The 21887-nt window shown below is 33.9% G+C and overlaps 1 protein-coding gene across 2 annotated transcripts in view; it reads left to right on the forward strand.

The window, feature by feature from the left end:
* Positions 1 to 21887, forward strand: part of LOC148948017 (uncharacterized) — a 112842-nt gene that overhangs the window by 72101 nt on the left and 18854 nt on the right. Inside the window, exons 4-5 of one of the 2 annotated variants that reach the window (XM_089095177.1) lie at positions 1581 to 1699; positions 19945 to 20317. In XM_089095177.1, coding sequence (XP_088951303.1) covers positions 1581 to 1699; positions 19945 to 20317 — 492 coding nt within the window. Of the gene's footprint in view, positions 1 to 1580; positions 1700 to 19944; positions 20318 to 21887 lie in introns of those variants that run through there. The other variant, XM_089095178.1, reaches the window with a different exon arrangement.

Consider the following 21887-nt stretch of genomic DNA (forward strand, 5'->3'; position numbering starts at 1 on the left):
AAGACTACAATGAGCTATGATTCAAGAATCTAAATCATGTATGCTAAAGGTATGGTCCTTGCGTATCCCCAGTATATTTTAATAAAAACAGAGATTTTCTTTTCGATATGATTAAGCTATCAGAATGACAAATAGAGACAAGGGGTCACCTTTTACCATTATCAAGCTTTGAGACTCGATTTTTATTTTTTGTAACACGAAAGGATACTGCCCTTGGGCAGGCCCTGAAGTATTCGAACATGGCTTTTGACCTGGCAAACATTTAATTTTACTGTAAGTAGTGTCGTATTTTAGTATTCTTTTCCCGAGGGTTATGTTCACGGTTTTAGTCTATACTAAAAACGGAATTAAATTTAGTAACGAACTAAAGTTAATTATAACATTTAATGTAACGCAAATCCAATATGAGCAGTTGCTAATTTTAGAATGCTTCTTCTTAAGAATTAACCCATTCGGTGAAAATAGGAGACAGACAGCTCCGCTTAAATCAAAAACGAAACAGGAATGGGCTTTGGTGTAAGAATCTAAAAATCTACTGCTTTACTTTTTTCCTATTATTCTTTCTTCCCTTCCTTGTCTTTCTTTTTTTGTCTCCATTTTCCCTCTATTTCATTACCTTCACTTATTGTTTTATTTTGTTTATATACGGTTTTGTTTTACACCCTTCTAGCTATGATGAGAAAATCTTTTTCTCTGTCAATTTGTGTGCTTCCTTGTCTCTGCTTTTTTCTCTCTTTTTCTATTTTCCCTTTTTTTCATTACTTTTATCTGCTATTTTATTTGATCATCGGTTAGGGATTTATATTTTGTCCCTTTCCTTCTTCCCTTGCTCTGATGGGAATTCCCTTCTAGTTTAGATTCTTTAAATATGAGCTCAGTTTCTGCAGGTCTGGATTTAGTTAGTATATTTCTATATTTATTTATTTGTTTTTAAAATTATTATTTTTATTGACTTTTTTGAAGGGTATTACTTTGTGTAGCTATGTTCTGACAACAAAATATAAGTAGAACAATAGGGAAATACTTTCTATAAGACAGTGTAATGCGAATTTTAAATGAATATTTCGACCTTATATCTAAGTGCCGTCCTCGGAAAAACAAATGAAAAAAAAAAACAACATAAAATAAAGTCTCGTTAAAAACGATCATTAGAACTAAAATCTTTTTAAAACAGTCCTATCACCATTACTTCAGGGAAGTTCAACCAGGACTGGTACATCAAGTGAGGTGAAAAAACGCTATTCATTCAAGTGAAATAAAAAATAGTTAAAAACAAGGTTCCAATACTGATCTTGCCTTTTTGGTAGCTAGCCTAGAATGTCTGTCCGTAACAGGTTGAGTGGAATTATTTACTGTTTTTTTAATATAATTTGTTATATCGTTTTTATTAAATTTGTTTATAAGGCATTTAGTGTATATTCTCCCAAACCCCTATTTAAAGAAATATTATTATCTAGTTTGAGTCTAATTTCAATTTCCTCTGGAACAACCTGTTTTATGCCTAAGAAAATTGCTAATAAGGAAAGTTTCTGACATTGCTGAAGTGCTTATTACTTTTTTATTTTAGTTTTTAATTTTAGCAACATATGTGGCGATGTCCTGTTCATCCGTAGTCTGCAGTATAATCCTTTACAACAGAGCTGAAATAACTGCAAGATCGACTAATAAAAAATCATCAATTTTTGGGATCCTGTTTCAGGTATTGCGAACAGTTTTAACATTATTTAGTCTTTTTAGAAGCAGTTGCATAAGAAACCTTCACACTAGGCACGTGCGTTTTAAAAATAAGGTAATTAAATTAAAACTGTAGGAAACTGTAAAAAAAAAATTGTTAAAATCTTAAGATACTGGGATAGGGGGGATCTTGAAATATCTGGGAAAACCCATCCCATGTCGTGCGTACCTTCTAGACGCAGGATCTGAGTCATATACCCCCCCCCCCCCCGCTGGAATTTGTTTAAGGAATTTCGCCTCTTTTTTTTACATAGATGTGAAAATGCGTGAAAATGTTGATATTCTGACTTAAGAAATGCAACTTTTTTTAAATCATTCCACCTCCCCCTCCCCATATAAAATTGTTTTGATCCTCTTAAAACTTCTTCTTCAAATTCCTTTAAAAATTTTGGCCGGTACATTTGTATAACAAATGAAAGAAGCAAAGTTGTAGACATGAAAATGGATAAACGACAGAATTTATATAATTAATAAGTAATAGCACAAAAAATTATGGCGGCCAAAGATATTTCAATTTTTTTTTTTTTTTTACTAGACCAAATGCCCCTGCATTTTGACCTCCTCATCTTTCCCACTCTTGTCATTTTGATTCAAAGCATTTTTAGTTCTGCAAAACTTGGATAGGTAGACTTGAAAATGGTCTTTTTTTATTATGGTCTTTTAAATTTCTAGATTATGGTATATAAATTTAAATTTAATTTTTTTTATAAAAGATTTAAATTATCATTTTTACCGGGTTCGATTTCGCCGTTCGGTCAAGATTCAATTCTTGATTTTACTATTAACCGTTTGTTTGTAAAACCTCGGTTTTACTTTGTGCTTCTAAGCGGTTCTTTAAAACGCTATCTGACCGTCCGTTAACTATCGTTCTTAGAATGACGAACTGAGGTCACTACTTTAGTTTTACTTTTGACCGCCAAGTTTTAAAATCAAAGAACATGCAAAGTAGAACGTTCTTACCATTCTTTATCTGTAGAACGGTAAGATTTTTTTTTCTTTTTATGTGCATCACAGTTATTACATCTTCAGCAAGTTTCTGCAATCAGTTTTGGTATCAGTACCCCCATTTGGGAGAAAATACAAGGAAAATCGCGTCAACCCTCAAATACTAACTTAAAATTTTTGCTCTTTTGTATCAAAATACCTGTTTGATCTTTGATTGACTATTTCTAATCATATGTTAAAAAGTTCGGGTCAGGTCTTGGCATAGCATTGCTCTTTATAGTTATTTGATTCCTTATAAAGAAGTTTCTGAGATGCAAATGTAAAAAAAATGAAAACGAGTGAAAATATAAAGAAAAAAAACAAAAACGAGCGAAAATATAAAGAAAAAAAACAAACAAAAACGAGTGAAAATATAAAGAAAAAAAACGAGAAAAAATATAAAGAAAAAACAACCAAAATGAGTAAAAATATAAAGAAAAAACAACAAAAACGAGTGAAAATATAAGAAAAAAAAAACAAAAACGAGTGAAAATATAAAGAAAAAAAACGAGCAAAAATATAAAGAAAAAAACAACAAAAACGAGTAAATATATAAAGAAAAAACAACAAAAACGAGTGAAAATATAAAGAAAAAAACGAGCAAAAATATAAAGAAAAAAAAACAAAAACGTTTTAAAATAAAAAAAAAACGAGCAAAAATATAAAGAAAAAAACAACAAAAACTAGTAAAAATATAAAGAAAAAAAACGAGTGAAAATATAAAGAAACAAAAACGAGCAAAAATATAAAGAAAAAAAACAAGCAAAAATATAAAGAAAAAACAACAAAAACGAGTAAAAATATAAAAAAAAGAGTGAAAATATAAAGAAAAAAAAACGAGAAAAAATATAAAGAAAAAAACAACAAAAACGAGTAAAAATATAAAGAAAAAACAACAAAAACTAGTGAAAATATAAAGAAAAAAAACGAGCAAAAATATAAAGAAAAAAAAACAAAAACGAGTAAAAATATAAAGAAAAAAAAAAAAAAAAAACAAAAACGATTAAAAATATAAAGAAAAAAATAAAAAAAAAACGAGTGAAAATATAAAGAAAAAAGCAAAAACGAGTGGTAATTCCATAAATTTTCAACAAATCGTGCAAGAAAATGATATTTTAGATCGTTCACCTAGTTTATTTATTAGCAAATGAAAAAAGGGGAAATGTGCCTACATTTTAGGGTACAGAGGTACTACTGAACAGAACCAAGACATAGAGTAAGAAAAACGTCATTTGTTTCCTGCTTCTACTGGACAGTTTCTGTGACAGTTTTTATTGTTGATTTCTTAAAAGCTTAGACCCTATATGGGTCGACGCTGGTTTTAAAGTTATTTATTTGCCCAAAATGTGTATCCAAAGCAAATATAACCGTTAAAGCAAGGCCGAAAGACTTTAAGACTGTTAAAAACCAATTTGGGACATTATGTAAGCTCCATCACCTTGTAAATGGCAATTCTTTGGGATTTTGTCTTTTCCCATATTTTGAGCAAAATTTAGAATGTAACTGGACCGCCATTTTGTTTTTCTTTTTCGAGCCATCAAGTTTGGAAGGCCATATTAAAGAATACTTCTTATTCACCAAAAAGCTTAGACCCTATATGGGTCGACGCTGGTTTTAAAGTTATTTATTTGCCCAAAATGTGTATCCAAAGCAAATATAACCGTTAAAGCAAGGCCGAAAGACTTTAAGACTTTTAAAAAACTATATGGGACATTATGTAAGCTCTATCACCTCGCAAACGGCAATTCTTTGTGATTATGTCTTTTCTCATACTTTGCGATAAGCCAGATTTAGAATGTAACTGAACCACCATTTTTCTATCTTGTTCGAGCCATCAAGTTTGGAAAGCCATATTAAAGAATACTTCTTATTCACCAAAAAGCTTAGACCCTATATGGGTCGACGCTGGTTTTAAAGTTATTTACTTGCCCATAATGTGTATCCAAAGCAAAAACAACCATTAAAGTAAGGCTGAAAGACTTTAAGACTGTTAAAAACCAATTTGGGACATTATGTAAGCTCCATCACCTTGCAAACGGCAATTCTTTGGGATTTTGTCTTTTCCCATATTTTGAGCAAAATTTAGAATGTAACTGGACCGCCATTTTGTTTTTCTTTTTCGAGCCATCAAGTTTGGAAGGCCATATTAAAGAATACTTCTTATCCAAAAAGAAGGGAAATTTCCCATTGTTATGAAATCACAATCACACGAAACTTAATTGCACCTATGAGTCTTTTGACTTCTATTTTAATTTCAACTATAGTAACAATGATTTATTTTTAATCCACATCATATACAAAGATTACACTTTTGGAGTAAAAAAAGAAGAAAATACACGGCATATATGGAACTTAAAAAGTTTAAAGAGCAAAGTAAATAAAGAAAAAAAAAACATTCAAGGCACAGAAAGACAAGAAAATAAAACTATTTACGAAAAAAGGTTGCTAAGATGGATTTTTAATTTTGCTCTGAAAAAGTAGACGAGTAGAGCCATAGATAAAAAAGTATGCTTTTCAGGCCTGGTTTAAAGCAGCCCTGAAATTTTAATTTATTTTTAAGTATTACACAATTCTCTTATTTTCAAGTAAATTCTTTTATTTTTATTATTTTTTTATTATCTAGTTCGTTTACTGAGGCTGCAAGGAAGGGAGGACTTTTTTCATAGAGGTTGTGGGGAAAAGACTGCGCAAAGAACTTACATTTACTTACTTAAAAAAATCTCTTTTTAACTTTAAACTGCCATTTTTTGAAATTCCAAACTTAAATGATACACAGCATTCTGAAAATGTAGAAGCAGGGAATGGCAACACAACCTAACCTCACAAAAAAATGGTGACAAAACTTACTGTCTGTGGATAAGGCAAGGGTCAAAGCCTATCGTAATATTCTTGTCCAGCTAATCTAGCTGGACAAGAAGACCACTAGCTGGACCACTAGAATGGTTAAGGTCTTACCTATCAGGGAGATTTCAGTATGTTTTGGTTAATGGTACTTCTTCCCCTACTTTGCCTATATTGAAAGGTGTCCTACAGGGCCCTGTGCTTGGATCACTTTTGTTTTAATTTATGTTCATGATCTTGTTGATATTCTTCATCCCAATTTGCACCCTATTCTTTTTGCTGACGACAGTAACTTTTTCATTGGTGCAGTGGACCTGCCATCTGCCATTTCCGTAGCTCAAGGTCTTCTTGATAAATTAAAGGATTGGTGAAATCTACAGAAATACATATCGTAAAAATGGCATATTTTTAATTTTGCTCTGGAAAAGTAGACGAGTTGAGCCATAGATAAAAAAAAGTATGCCTGGTTTAAAGCAGCCCTGAAAGGCTTTTTACGTGCAAAAAAGCTTTATGGGACCTTATCTAAGCTCTGCCACCTAAAAAAAATTCAATTTTCTGCGTTTCTGTGAATTTTTTTTATGTTTTGTAAATTTATAAGTCAATTTATAAGTCGACTATGGAAGAAAAAATGAAAAAGTAGGGGAGATTCTGAAATCAATAACTCGCATTTATAATTTGGTTAGATAAAGAGCAAACCAGTAGAATAATGAATTGAATATTTTGCCTTCCAGGCGTGCTTGAATAATCTTTTCAGTTGTATATTTTTCAAACATATTTGCCGCTTCACCTATTATTTAAAAAGCATTTTCATGCAAAAAAAAAAACAAACATACAAACTCTTATTAGTTTAAACCGTTAAGAAAAAAGTTGGCATAATTTGGATTTTAACTGTAGATGTTCGTCATCTCTCCCCCTCTCCCCCCTTCCAGTGAAAAAATAGCTATAACGCCCTTGTTTCTGATAGGATAGAGGTGAAAGAGCATAAAATTGTGTCAAATTTCACTTTTTGTACAGACTTGGCTGAATAGCTTATTTGAAGGAAACTTTTTTCAGTGGCAATCAGGTACCAATTTTGTAAATCTTATAAGGCCCACATTTTCCTTTCAGGAAACAGATTTGAAATGCTGATCATGGTTGCATTTGCAGTTTTTCAAATATTAGACTAAAATCCATTTTTCTATGCTATGTAAGTACCCCATTCAAACATTCAAAGGCCGCCTTTAAACAGGAGTGTGAGAGAAGAAAAGAGAAAAGGGAAAGGGAAAATTCTTCATGCTAAAATAGAAAATCTTGTTGGCCACCAGCAGCAAGGGCCAAAGATAACTATGAGAATTTCAATGTGACATCCTCTGCTGCAGCTACCAGCTGGAGTTTATTGAAGAGTCACCCTATTCCTCTAGTGACCCTAATTAGACCCCGGCGCCGCGCCGATGAGGGAAGACCGGCGGCGGCGGGGCCAAAAACAGCACGCCGCGCCGCCTGTAAGACGCCGGCGGCGCGCCGCTGGTAAGATGTCGGTGGCGCGCCGCCGGCGCGATCAATGTTGCCCGCAAACATTATTGTTTTCATCAGTCTTTCTCAAATCACAGCTTAAATTTACAACAGATTTGAGCCTAATCTTGAGTTCAAATATTCACAAGTCGCTGGCTGGAAACTGGTCTTCTTTGTTATTCATCAAGGGAAGTAGAAATCTGGTAGAAAGGAAATGGCTGCGGCGTTTCAGAACCCTTGCATAATAGTTGAAGTATATATTAGCTTTGTATTCTTAACATAAATAATTATCAAAATTAGTAGTTTTTTTTTCATCGAGCATTACTGCATACAAAACTTCAAATACCGTATCACAAAATTTGTCAGTTATCTGGGTAAAAACTTTTAATAGAAGTTTGAACTTAGAAGCTTAATTTTTTCATAATACCCTTTGTCAATATCTGCTTTGTCACCTTTAAAACAGTTGAAATGGGCGACTTTGATATTGATCGTTTTTTTTTTGCTCTTTTATATTCCTAAAAAGCCTTCCTTGTATTAAAAAAGGGTTTTTAATAACAATTAAAAAAAATACATCGAGTATAATTCACGAAAATCTTGTTAATTTTTAAATTATCATAGGGGTTGGACAAAGATGTTGTACGGAGTATTTTTGCTTGGCTTCTTCCTTCTTTAATTTACATGTGTTGATTCATATTTAAAAACATTATCCAACTGTCGAAACGTACCATACATAAAACATAAAACTATTTACAATACACAAAAGAACATACAATTGCAAGCAGAAGTATATGCAAAACACATCAACCTGTCCTACCAATTTTTTGTATAATCATTTATAATCATTTTGAATAGGATAACTTAAAATTTCACCTTAAAAAATAATCAAGCATCAGTTCCCAATGACGAAATGTGGATGACCCACCTCAGTACAGGAAGGAAGATGAAAATTAATTTCCAATCAATGGGTTTATTCACAACCAATTAGCTTGGTCGAACTTAAATGAATTTATATAATGGAAGATTTCAGAAAATTGAAAAGCTTTTCGAAGAGCATGCATAGCAATTCAACGTAATCTTGTATGATTTGAATATGTTTCTCAATTATTATTAAACTGAAATGAAACCATTATGACGTTAAAACCTTTTAACTAACACAGTGAACGTTTAGAAATTTCCCTTGGGGGAATTCTCATTGAATTTCCTTTCTTTTAAGATCGTGACAACGCGTGACGGGTAAGCTGGTATACTAATGAAACTCCAAATATTAGTATGTGTAAAAAAATGTATTTTTCAAAATAGCGTGGAGGGACAAAAAATCAAACTTTCAGTCAAACTTTGGAAGTCTATTCTAACTGCCGGATGTGGCTGTAATTGTCATGAATAAAAATCAACTTATCCACTCGGTGTGGGGTGAGGCTACTTCTCTTCTGCACCAATACCAGGCCCGCCACCGAAAATAATCGTTCTGCTGTTGCGCTAGTCGCAGGAATGGCCAAAATCTTCCTGGCAAGTGCGGCGACGTATGGAATTTTATTACAATTTTTTCTCCAGAACTGAAGAATGTTGCCCTCACTGTCGCCTTCTATTTCTTCCCACGTTTTTAAAAGGGAAAAATAATGTTTCACTTCATTCCTGATATTATCCACCTCGTCTCGAACCCTTTCTCCTTTTTTCGACAGCCTCTTTGCCCTCTCCTTCAACCTTCTTTTCTTTGGCAACGCTTCTTCAGCCTAGAAAAATGTCAAATAAAATCATCACTTGAAAAATAAAAATTAGGAGCCTAAGCATCATCAGCAAGAGCGTGTCCGAATTCAACTGTTCTTCAGAATCCGCAGAATGAGCTCTGCAGTTTTCACGACATAGAGTTCGGACTAGTATTCTTGCGACATTTGATGTACAATTAATACCGCGAGAAATCCTACGAGACATGTGGCGAGGATGCCGCATTTTATGCGCAATTTTCAGGAAAAAGGAAAGGGTCGGTTTTCAATCGATCCAATTTGAAAAGATGTAAATACCTGTGAAGTCGATATGTCCGTCTGTGGACACGCTAACTCAAAAACGGCAAAAGATATTTTCATGAAACTTGGTATATAGATTCCTTGGGTAAGTCGTAAGGCCAAGTTCACGTATGGGCCATATTGCTCAAAAACCAAGAGGGGAGCAGGGGGCCGGAATTTTGGAAGGTGGCAATCAAGCAATTTACACTGGCTGAGGGTTGTTTATGTTATTTTCATGATTGCTGAGCCCGAATATAGCGTTCATTTTGATACTGGATACACCGATGACCCAGAATTTGGCCAGAATAATGTGAGAAGGAACAAATATTTTTTTCATGAAACTCGTTATGTAGAATATTTGGTTCAAGGTTGAATCATGAATCAGAATGTAAAATCCAATTTTATATTCCTCGGCTTAAAAAAAACAAAAAAACAAAAAAACAATTCCCTTAAAAGAAAATTCTTCAGAACCGCATGGGATCCCTTCGATTGTTGTGCCTTGTTTCGAAAGCAATCAAAAAAAAAGCGGTGGGTAAATCTAGACTGATGGTTTTTTACGCTAATACTTTAGGAGCGGGAAAAAAGAACTTCAATATTGGTAAAACTAACCTTTGAATCAGTTGTAGTCGTCTCAACAGCTTCCATGTCCATATCAGCATGTGGTTGCTCTTCTGTCGGAGTTCCACAGAAACTGGAGGTCTCCAGTTTACAGTTTTCATGGCTGTTTGCTTGCTGTTGCATGAAAACTAAAGAATCTTCTTTATTGACATGAAGCTGGATAAGCTTGACCAAAAATTCTCTTGGGTTCCCATCTGTGTAACCTTCTTTTTCCAGGTACTGAGTAATAGCTGTCAACTGAAATTTTTCACAGTCAAGTAATGCAGCACCGATCATGTAATCGTCAATAGGAAACCTGAAGTTTAGCTTCTCTTTGAGGTTTTGCTTAAGGATCTTGATCGCTGCTGAATCTGACACTTTGCCCACAAGATGTTTTTCAATTTCTGCTCTACAAAGCAGAGCTACTCCAAGTGTAGGGTACAGTTCCCCTTCCATAACCTCCACGGCCTCTCTGAAAATGCTTAGAAATGTGGCAAGTTCACCAAGCAACTCCCATTCCGAGTCATCTAGGACCAACTGTCTTTTATGCATTCTTTTCAGAACTCTGCATATTCCAACTTTATTGGCAATAACACTATCCAGGAGAGCTTTAGTCGCACTCCAGCGGGTGGGCATATCCTTTCGTAGTGACGGGGCCATTGTTACTACAAGCCGCATATCGTCTGTGCTTTCTAGAATTGGTAGCTCGGAATCCACCCTGAGATACTCATCGACTTCAGTGGCCACATCTATCATTTCATTCAGAGAGTTTTGTTCTTCTAATCTTTCTTTCTCGAGTTTATACTCCCTTGCCAGTTCTGGTCCTCTATATCTCAGTGCGCTTGTAATCTGACGGCATCTTGAGATCAAATAATCAATCTCCTGTACATTTGGAAAGCCGTCAACCATCAGCAGGTTGTGTAAACCATGGCCTAAACAGTCCCTAGAAGAAACCCTTTCAAGTTGGCAAGCTTTCTTCACATTTGCTCCTTTGTCTCGGACCACCTCAATGGTCTTGCTGGAGAGATTGAATGCCTTTATTACCTGCCTGTATTCTTCCTGATGTTTTCAGCTGTATGTCTGTCAGTTCCAAAACATCTAGTTGAAAGAGTGTTGACTTTCATCTCAAACTCAGGTGTCAAAAACAGTAGTCTATGTCCTTGATATGACAACTTTCGGTACTGATCTCTCCAAATGTCAAACGCTAGATTGCCATGCCTCCCCATGTTGTTTTTTATATCCTCAAGGACAACACAATGCAATGAAGTATACACGTCATCGATACCACCCTTGGCAACATTTCAAGAATTAGGAAGGTCATTTTTGTCAGCGACCATGTCATACTTGACTGCAAAGTCCCCAAAACCTGGTCCTTCGACGAACAGAAATGGCAGACAGTCTCTGGCACACAAAAGGGTTATGTCTCTGACAAAGCAATGTTTATTCTTGTGGCTAAGAGAGATATTTCCTCTTCCAGCTGCTGAAGTGGAGAAAAAGCTAGCAACCAACTGCTCTGACTGGACCCTTTGCAAGAATAGAGACTTGACCTCATCATTCCCAGCATGATATGTAGTCAAATGTATCCTCAGGTTTGTAGTGCTAGACGACGAGTATTTCTTCATTGAAGAAAACACACTGCGGAGTTTTTTTTTTTCTGTCCAGTGTTGCAAAACAGAGCTTGCAGTACTTATTTTCTGTGTCAAGTGCTAATGATCCTTTTGATAGGGTACCAAAAGTCTTCCACACTGTTCTTGACTGCTTCAGCTTCAATCGTTGTTTTGTGTCCACAGATAGCTCTTCGCACAGAGTATCACCATAGGTCTTCAAGAACGACATGATTCGAGTAGTCTGTAGCTGCAAAATAGATAATAAACAGACACAGTCAATTTCTCCCTAAGGAGCTATGTAGAATAAGCACAGAAAAGAGAAATACCTTAACTGCTGACCATATTTCTGAATAAAGGCATGATTACTCTATACTTTAATAACATACTTTGCTCCCAGAGTAACAAATTTTAGGGTAGTTTGCTGCTAGAATAGAAGACAGATGTTTTATAAATGAGACAAAATACAATAAACATAAATACACATTAACTGTTGGCTTTGGTTAACTTTCTCTACTCATTGACAGTACGCTTTCATAGGATACTTCACCTAGTAGCTACGGGTAGCAACCAAACTGTCATATTCTTGTAAAAGTCTCTCACCTCCCTTCACACTCCCTTTTGTATTTTTTTAAAGCAGCCATATAATGTTCTATAAGATCCGTCTCTGCTTTAAGTTAAAAAAATTAATAACTTTGTGGCATCCCTGCTTTCAATAAAAAAATTCAAGATAATATTATTTGAATATAAAAATTCCCTAGCCCCCCCCCCTCTGGATCCCACCTTGATAGGATACCGTCTCTGCCATAAATTAAAAAAATAAATTAACTTTTTGGCATCCATACCATCTTGATAGGATACCGTTTCTGCTTTAAATTTAAAAAAATAATTAACTTTTTGGTACCCCTGCTTTAAATAAAAAAATTCAATATATTATCATTTAAATATAATATTTCCCTAACCCCCCCCCCTCTGAATACCACCTTGATTGGGTACCTTCTTGGCTTTAAATTAAAAAAATAATTAACTTTTTGGCATCCCTGCTTAAAAAAAAAAAAAAAATTGAGATACTATCATTTAAATATAAATATAATATCTTCCTACCGCCCCCCCCCTCTGGATACCACCTTGATAGAATACCGTCTCCACTTTAATTAAAAAAATTACTGTTTGGCATCACTGCTTTCAATAAAAAAATTCAAGATATTATCATTTAAATATTATATTTCTCTACCCCCCCCCCCCTCTGGACACCACCTTGATAGGATACCGTCTCTGCTTTAAATTAAAAAAAATAACTTTTTGGCATCCCTGCTTTCAATAAAAAAAATCAAGGTACTATCACTTATATATGATAGCTCCCTACCCCCCCCCCCTTCTGGATACCACCTTGATAGGATGCCGTCTCTGCTTTAAATTAAAAAAAAGAAGACTTTTTTGCATCCCTGCTAAAAAAATTCGAGGTATTATCATTTAAATGTAATACCTCCCTACCCCCCCCCCTCTGGATACCACCTTGATAGGATACCGTCTCAGCTTTATATTAAAAAAATAATTTACTTAATCATTAACTAGGTAACTATATGGTTCAAAGAAACACGCAAAATAACGTTAAACAGATTAGTGTTCACTGAAAAAAAAATTGAGGGTATGAATAAAGGGGTACAATGACAACAACAAAAATGTCGAAATTTTTCAGATATACCTCAAATTATGGAAAAATGAGTCATAGATTTGCCGTGGCATTCAATAAGATCCAAAGAATCTAATTAAAAGGGAGCACATACAAAAGCCAAATTAGGCCAGTGGCCTATGAGAAATCGCAAAATACCCAAGACAATGAACAAGTCCCAATGGGGGGCCCTGGTTCTATCAAAATATTTCAATGGTTTCCCAGGGAATTTGATAGTATGTTCTTCCATCTCTGCTTTAAATGAAAAAAATACACTACAAAAAATACACACTACAGGACTGGGGGTCGGGCAAGAATTTCAAGGAGAGTGTTAAGGAAAACATTAGATCTTCAGCAAGAGCCGTTGGTGAGCAACTAAAATCTCGACAAAATGGGGAGGGATTGAAAAGGATGCGTTCGTGTCATTCACTCATCAGTCTCCACCCAGGCAGGAAGCAAAGGACATCAACAAGGACTTTGAGGAATAAAACAAGGAAGACCAATAAGCAGAAGAAGAAGAAAAAGAAAAAGAGTATTAGATCAAAGAAGGATTTCTTCTCTTAAGATGACTTATCTCCCCCACAAGGAATGATATCCATCAATCAGTTCCTCATTCAATCTATTCAATGCTGAAAATGTTGATGTCAGTGTCAAGTATGGCTACTATGAACAATTTCATCCCCAACAAACCCTCTCGGAGAATATACACTTTCAAATATTTTCCACTGAAGACAATTTAATTGATTTGTCGTCAACATTTATTGATTTAAATGTTGTGGTAAAGAAAAAGTTAGATAATACAACTCCAAATGCTGGCGATGGTCTCTCCTATGTAAACTGTATTCTAAACAATCTATTCAAACAAATTAATGTATTTATTAAGGGGACATTGTTGAACACTAGCAATAATTTATCAAACTATGCAAGCTACATACAATTTATGATGATGAAACCAAAGGCTTACAAGGAGTTGAGAGGACAATCATTAGGCTATGAATATCGGTAAGGTGTTGATACTGACAATGAGTTGACTAATGCAGTGACTCAGGAGTATCATCTAGTTGGAAAATTAAATCATGAGATATTCAATATATCCCAATGGCTACCCCCCAATGTCAAGATTGACATAAAGTTACAGATGGCACCATCGAATTTCATTTTGAGAAAAACACTTCCTGCAGCATCCGATGCAAATGTCATTATCACATCGGCAATTCTCCACGTCCGAAATCAACAGGTTATGAGCTCTGTTGCATTGGCAGTGGAAAAGCTAAGAGCCAATGGTAACAACATTAAACTTCTTGTCCCCCGTACAATCACTAATCAACGTCACATTGCCACCGGCTCTCGTATCTATAGCGATTCATCATTTATCAATGGAGAAATCCCATCAAAATTGGCTTTGGCCTTTATGAAGAGTGGTAATGCCGTTGGATCCTGGACTGAATCCCCCCATGATTTTAATTTTTTCGGTCTATCTAGCCTTGTGTGCAAAGTGAATGGTATTCCACTGTACACTCTATCATTTGACAAAAAATCCTATAGAACTCTGTACGAGTTGACCATGCAGTCGCTAGGTCATGACTCTAAACTATTTGAAAATGGAATAACTGAATCATTTTTTTCAAAAAATCATAGGGTTAATGTTTTGAACTTGTCAAGCACACAGGATATGAGCATAGTACGAACCAGGACTGCAAGTTTAGAATGTACATTTGCCGATGCTCTGACTGGGAGTATCACGCTAAAATGACTGAGTCACTTTGAAACCTATTGGGAAATCACAACGGACGGCAGTGTTCTACTAGACCTAGCACCATGAACACAAACCAAATAATCGATGTATTTAGTATGGATCCATACATGTTCCAGTACAAGTCCTATTGCATACCTTCGGACTTCATTGAAAAAATTCCAAGTGTTGACAATATCCTAATAATTGTTAACATCAGTCCATTGACATTAACGACTAGTCATTTGCTATGCATCTTTCAAATAGCGAAGAATATTGAATTTTTTTATTCTCTTTGCATCTTGTATAAATTATACGTTCCAGACAACAGCAACTTTATTGAAAGCAGTAGGGAAACCATTATTCAAAATCAACAAAGTGTACAGGGTTTAACGACTAAGACATGTGGCTTTCATGAACTACTCTTTTTCATGTTCAGATGTCGTGGCTATACCTACAAGCAGTTTCTCAACATCTACGTTGACTTACTTCGATTGAACGACTTTCTAGTGGAGAAAATACTTACAGATTTATTTAGTATTGATTTCATTTCCCCAATATTACACTGTTGTAAAAATGTATTTTACATTTTTTACTAATAAAAAAAAAATTGATATGCATCATAAAACGACTTTTTTACTCTTTAGATTTTATCCACTGCTAGGTATTTGTCGACAACAACTAGTGTAGATAGATTATCTGAATTCACAGTGTACTGACTCTGATGTAGTGCAATGTCAGGGTCACATTTTCGACAGTAGAGTGTGACTTCACTCTTTTCATATCTCTTTGTATAGTCAATGATACTATTTTCATTCATTCTATAGAATTCACATGTTTCAATTTGCTTATTTGAAGCAATTTCATAAACAGTGTCCTCAAGTGTCGAATCACATTCCGTCACAACCAAATAAAAATCAGTGGGCTTATAATCATAACACCCATTGTCTTCACAACGATAACGTAGAAACCATATTCTTTTTTTGTTCCAGCAGTTGAATCTTTGACCCGGTTCCTCCTCCCAGAACAATCTAAAACCACGGCGATACCAATCTCGTAACAATAAACTAAAATTACGCTTAGGGTTCTTTCCAATCATACCTGGATATGTATTCTCCCACTGATTAAATTTATCGTAATGACAATTGGAGCATAAGTGCCCTCTAGGATGAGAGTCACACACCTCTTCAAGACAAGGATTACAACCTTTAATTTGTACAGCAAATCCTTTATGCAATTTATATGGGGATAATAATCTATACGTCTCAGCATGTTCATCAGTCAGCGTACAATTCCGGCACAATGACCTGCTGCCCTGTGTGTTAATAAACTGTGAAAGTCTACAGCTCACTTTTATATGGGTTGAATTTCTCATTAGCACGATTAAAGTGAGCTAGCAACAAAAAAAATTGTCTAAGATAGAGAGAGGAGTAAATCATCCTTGAGCACCATCTTTCTCAGGAAAAAAAAGTCCTAAATTTCTAAACTAATGTTTGAAAGCATTTCAATAATATGATTGTGTCGTCTCCTGATCAATATATCAACAAATTGTGTAAATGCAGTTTGACCACGATGCTGAAGTTACATACAATAGTTTAATGTTGAATAATCAGTTTTTATTATATCAGCAAGCATTTATCGAGAAAATATCTTTCTTCGAATAGACAGCACTAGAAAATCATCATCTAGAATAAAACGTTTTTCCATAAACACTAGATTCACCAAGATTCTCTCTTTCTCAAATCTATCCATTTTTTAGACTCCTAACACTCTCACAACCAACTTCAGACTAACCAGAATTTCTTTTTGTACTCTAGAAAATATAGGCTAATCTACAACAGAAAGAAAAATACCTTTGATTTAGAAACAATTTTATTGAACATAATTACAATAATAATATTCACTGATGCATTTTGTTCTCATCAATATATTTCGATAGGACATCTAATGCTGACCAAAGTTTATTTATATGGAGAATTTTCACTTTTCCAGCAAAACATAGTTACTCCTCCTGCTTAAACTTGCTTAATGATATCACGTATCTAGCATACATACTGTCCCATTCAAGGCATAGTCTACAGCCAGCGGTTATTTCCACAGCCACATTGGGTACTCGTATATCGTTGCTGCTGCTGCTGCTGTCGGTTCCATCATTAATCTCCAATATTGTACATGCACCACTCATTTTTTTCTCCACTAATATCCTCTCAAATAAACTATTCTCTCTGAATTCAAGTCTCTTATTAATATGAACTGTAGTGAAAACCATTCCTTTTATACAAACCCCAAACACAAATCAAGCTACCATATATGGAGCAATCACCGCTGCCTCTGGCTGACTCATAAGAAAGACCAACGTCAAACGATACATTCATTGTAAAATTCTTATCAAAAACAAAAACCTTGCCAACTTTTAAAATATTCACGCGTAAATACATTGTCCCACGCATGGGTTTTCCATGCCCAATTCCAATGTTTTTTTCATGTATTTTTGAAACTGTGCACATACACACTACTGACATCGAAATGAAAAAAAAAAATTATCCTCTGACGCTGATCCGTCTTTATCTATTCATGCCTGTAAATTACAATTTTCTTATGGTTTTCTTGTCTGTAGACGTTCAATTATTAACAACCTTTTGATCCGGAACTTCTACTTTGCTTTCAAATGGACGCTACACTAATCAGCACCTTTGAGGATATTGGTCTCCCTCTCTCGCTCACTTAAAAATTAATTAATTTACCAGAAATAATAAAATTTAAGATTCATGTGGTTCTGTAAGTTTCTACTTGCCCAATTAAGGTATTCAAAATAGTATTCACTGTTCTTGATATTAGGTAATATCAATATATCTCACTCAATTAAAAATTAATTAATTAACTAATCTCTTACTTATTCAAATATTGACAAAGACCATACTGCCTTTCCATATCAAACAAACACAACTTAAAAACAATAGGGAAATTTTTTTTCCAAGATAATCCAATTTAAATCGGTGAATATTTCGGCCCTATGTCCAAGGGCCGTCTTCAGCACAACATTAAAGACAAATTATATATATATATATATATATATATATATATATATATATATATATATATATATATATATATATATATATATATATATATATATATATATATATATATATATATATATATATATATATATATATATATATATATATATATATATATATATATATATATATATATATATATATATATATATATATATATATATATATATATATATATATATATATATATATATATATATATATATATATATATATATATATATATATATATATATAAACTTACATTAAAATACGAAGTTTAAAACTAAAAATGCTCTTAAAATTTTTCAAAACAGCCCCAGCATCCTTACTTTAACGAAGTTCAACCAGGACTGATAAATAAAATGATGAGAGAGGATGAATTCATTCAAACGAAATAAAATAAAATTATTAACTGCAAGTTTTCAAAGCTAATCTTGCCTTTTTATCAGCTAGTCTCAAAGGCCTTTTTTTAACGGGTTCAATAATACTATTGTCAATTGGTTTAATAAAAATATTTTGTTAGATCATTTTTAATTAGATTTCAGTATAAAGAATTCAGTGATTAATGTAGTTAATTAATTGTAGTTAATTGATTGTAATTAATTAATGATTAATAATAATGAATTAATTAATATGTATTGATTAAAAATGTATGAATAAATATTAATGTATGCATTAATTTATTAATTTGTATTAGCTTATAGATACTAAGTTATTTATTATTAATCTAAAAGAGTAATAAATAACTTATTTCCTGGTTTTTACTAATTTTTTTTTTCAATTTTTAAAGATAGAGGGGGGATTTGTGATGCCCTGGGCCCGGCATGATATAACAATGACTTTAGTTTTATTTGTATTAAGCTGCATCCCAAACGATTCTGTTGCTTGAGAGACTGTCTGCCTGTCCTTGGAGTTCTTGGAGGGTCTTAGCTAGCGGGTCGATATAATCAGCGTACTATTTTTTTTTTCAATTTTTAAAGATAGAGGGGGGATTTGTGATGCCCTGGGCCCGGCATGATATAACAATGACTTTAGTTTTATTTGTATTAAGCTGCATCCCAAACGATTCTGTTGCTTGAGAGACTGTCTGCCTGTCCTTGGAGTTCTTGGAGGGTCTTAGCTAGCTGGTCGATATAATCAGCGTACGCTAGCTAGTCCAGTAGAATCCCACCTATTTTCACCCCATACCCAGTGGATGTCAGGGAGACGATGGCCTGCAGGAATAGCTTGGACAGATTCGGGGACAGGATGTCTCCCTGGAGGACTCCGGAAGTTGTCGAGAATTTCATCAGAGAGCCCCTTGGTAGTCAGAATCTGGCTTTTGGACTGGTTCTACATGTCCTCAACGATTTTGACGATTTCGTCTGGGACGCAGTGGTGTTTAAGAATATGCCAAAGACCTTTCCTCCAGGTTAGGTCAAAGACCTATCGCAAATCAATGAATAGTTGATAGAGCTCTCAATTAAACTCAATGTAGCGTTCCACCAGTTGCCGCAGAGTAAAGATTTGGTTAATAGTAGATCGTCCTGGTCGAAACTCAGCTTGATATTTGTCGATAACATGAGCGGTGATTGCTTGCATTCTATGGAGGGGGATCTTAGTCAGGATTCTAGTTTTGTGGCTAGTCATACTAATAGGCCGGTAGTTTTCACACTCTTTTTTTGAGTCTCTTTTTGTGGATTGGCATTATTGCTGCCAGACACCACAGTTGTAGGACATATCCAGTGGACCAAGTCTATTATACTATAGTATAGGTCAACAACATCTTCTGACTCGATATTTATTATTGACTGTTTTAGGTGGCGTGGTGTCACCCTTTGTGATTGGGAAGTAGCTTCGGAATAATTAATGATTCAAATTAGTTAATAATTGATAATATTTAATCAATTAATTTTTATTAACTTATAAATAATAAATAATGAATTACTCATTCGAAAAAAATTTATTTCCTGGTTTTTACTAGTTCTTTAAAATTTATATGATTCTACTTGTATTTATCTAATTTTTATCTAATTATCTAATGTATTATCTAATTTTGATCTAGTGTTTTTATCTAATTATCAAATTTTTTTTTATTCTACTTGACGAAGTAAGTCAATCAAAAACCATATTCACTGTTCTTTATATTTCATTATTCGCAGCTGGCATGGTTATTGGTATCCCTCTCTCGCTCACCCGAACTAACTCTCTATTTCTATTTTGACTGAATTTTTTACATATTTTATAGTGTATCTGGAGGATTGGGACATTGAGCAGCCGAATACTATCCCTCATTTTGGCTAGTAATATTCTCCATGAATGGATTCTTCTCATTTTGTTTTGCCATTTCTGTTTAATGGTAGTTTGGCTACAGATGGAAAAGACAAGTTTCTGCTCAACACAGTGGGAGGAGTCAATTTACAAGGTCTTTGTATCCTGTATTTATTGTTTTGATTTCTACAATGTCAGTCGGGGCAAAACCAGGATGAAGATGATGGTGTTTTATTTGGTGATTGTGGTGGAGGATATTATATTTGGAACGATTTATTTAATATTCTCACCAACAGTGGATCAGTTTTATTTCGTTACTCCTGTCATTATTTCTGTGACTTTATTTATTGGTATGTCGCCATTTTTTTCATTTTATATCTTTTTCTTCAAAGCTTTTTCTTTCCTCTGTTTCTTTTCCTTCTTATTGTACTTTCACCTACTATGGATCAGTTGAATTCCGTCCTCGCAATTATTGTTGTGGTTTTACTGACTGGCACATCGTCACTTTTTCATTCTTTTCCTTTTTTCGTTTTTCTTCATCTTTTACGTTTTCTTCTCTCTTATTTTCACCTCTTATTTTCTTCTCTCTTATTTTGTTACTCCCAGAATTACTGTTGTAATTTTAATGACTGCCATCTTGTCATTTTTTTTCTTCCCTTTTATTATTCTTCCTATAATATAAATATATTTTTCTTCCTATGATAAGGATAAATTCCTGGTTTTGTTTAATTTGGAGCTATTTGAATGGGCGAACATATGCCGTGTCGAACATTATTAAGATATTTCGTTAACAAACATCGAACCGTATCACTGCTGTTTCTTTATTGTGATATCCCAGAAAGAAAACTCATTTTTTCCTGATTTTGTTTGATTTTTAGCTATTTGAATTGGTAAATATTTTTTCACACTGGGCATTGTTAAAATGTGAGTTCTTTTGTTTTCTGCTTTGTTTTTCCTTTTATTTATATATTTTATTTAAAAAACTTAAAATTTTTCGCTTGCTAACCAATGTTCTTCGTTGCGCAAGTACCGATCTCCTGATTCGATGCCTTCAGCTGGGAGTGCAATCCTTGGTTGGTGGCAAATCATCCGAGGAATGATTTTTATTTTTTTAGTTTAGTTTTTTTTCCAAACTTGAAGCTGAAATATTCGGACCTATATTATTATTAAAAGTTATTTATTTCCACTATCCCATTTGAAATATTTTAGCCGTTTTTATATTATCATTTGTTTTATGTATAGATGTGAGGGGCAGTGTGGTGTAACAATTTGTTTACCTTCTAGGTTGTTTGCCACGTGCCCAACATTACAATATATTCAATGATTTTATAATGACCAGGCTCATAAGCTCTTATAAGCTAATTTCGGTGGATTTATGTGTGGAAATTATGTTGTGTATTTGTTTACGTTATGTATATGTTATGTTTACATGTTACTTTATGCATAAAGTAACATGTTACTTTATGCATGTTACTTTATGCATGTTACTTTATGCATGTTTACATGTTACTTTATTCATAAAGTAACATGTTACTTTATGCATGTTTACATGTTACTTTATACTTTATGCATATGAATTTGTTAAGGAAAAGTACCAAGGGCAGTGAAAATAAAATCTGATAACTTAAATTATTTGAATTCCACAGCCATGTGTATCTTAAAAGAATAGGAAAGATCTAGGGCACAAATCATTGATGCTTACGTAGATATCTCACTCCCAGCAAAATACATGGACCGAGGTGTTCCTCAATTTCATTGGCTATCTAACACTCGCCCGCGCACACAATGTCATTGGATTGGATAATGCTCCCCCCGCGCTTGGATTTGATTGGATAACGCTCCAACTGTGCAATGTCATTAGATATCATGAATCTTTAGGAAGATAAATCATTTGATCCGATGGCTTTTGATGTTTGTAAT

The sequence above is a fragment of the Artemia sp. Qi Xiang Cuo genome, chromosome 10 (genome assembly GCF_049724085.1).
Source record: "Artemia sp. Qi Xiang Cuo chromosome 10, ASM4972408v1, whole genome shotgun sequence".
NCBI lineage: Eukaryota > Metazoa > Arthropoda > Branchiopoda > Anostraca > Artemiidae > Artemia > Artemia sp. Qi Xiang Cuo.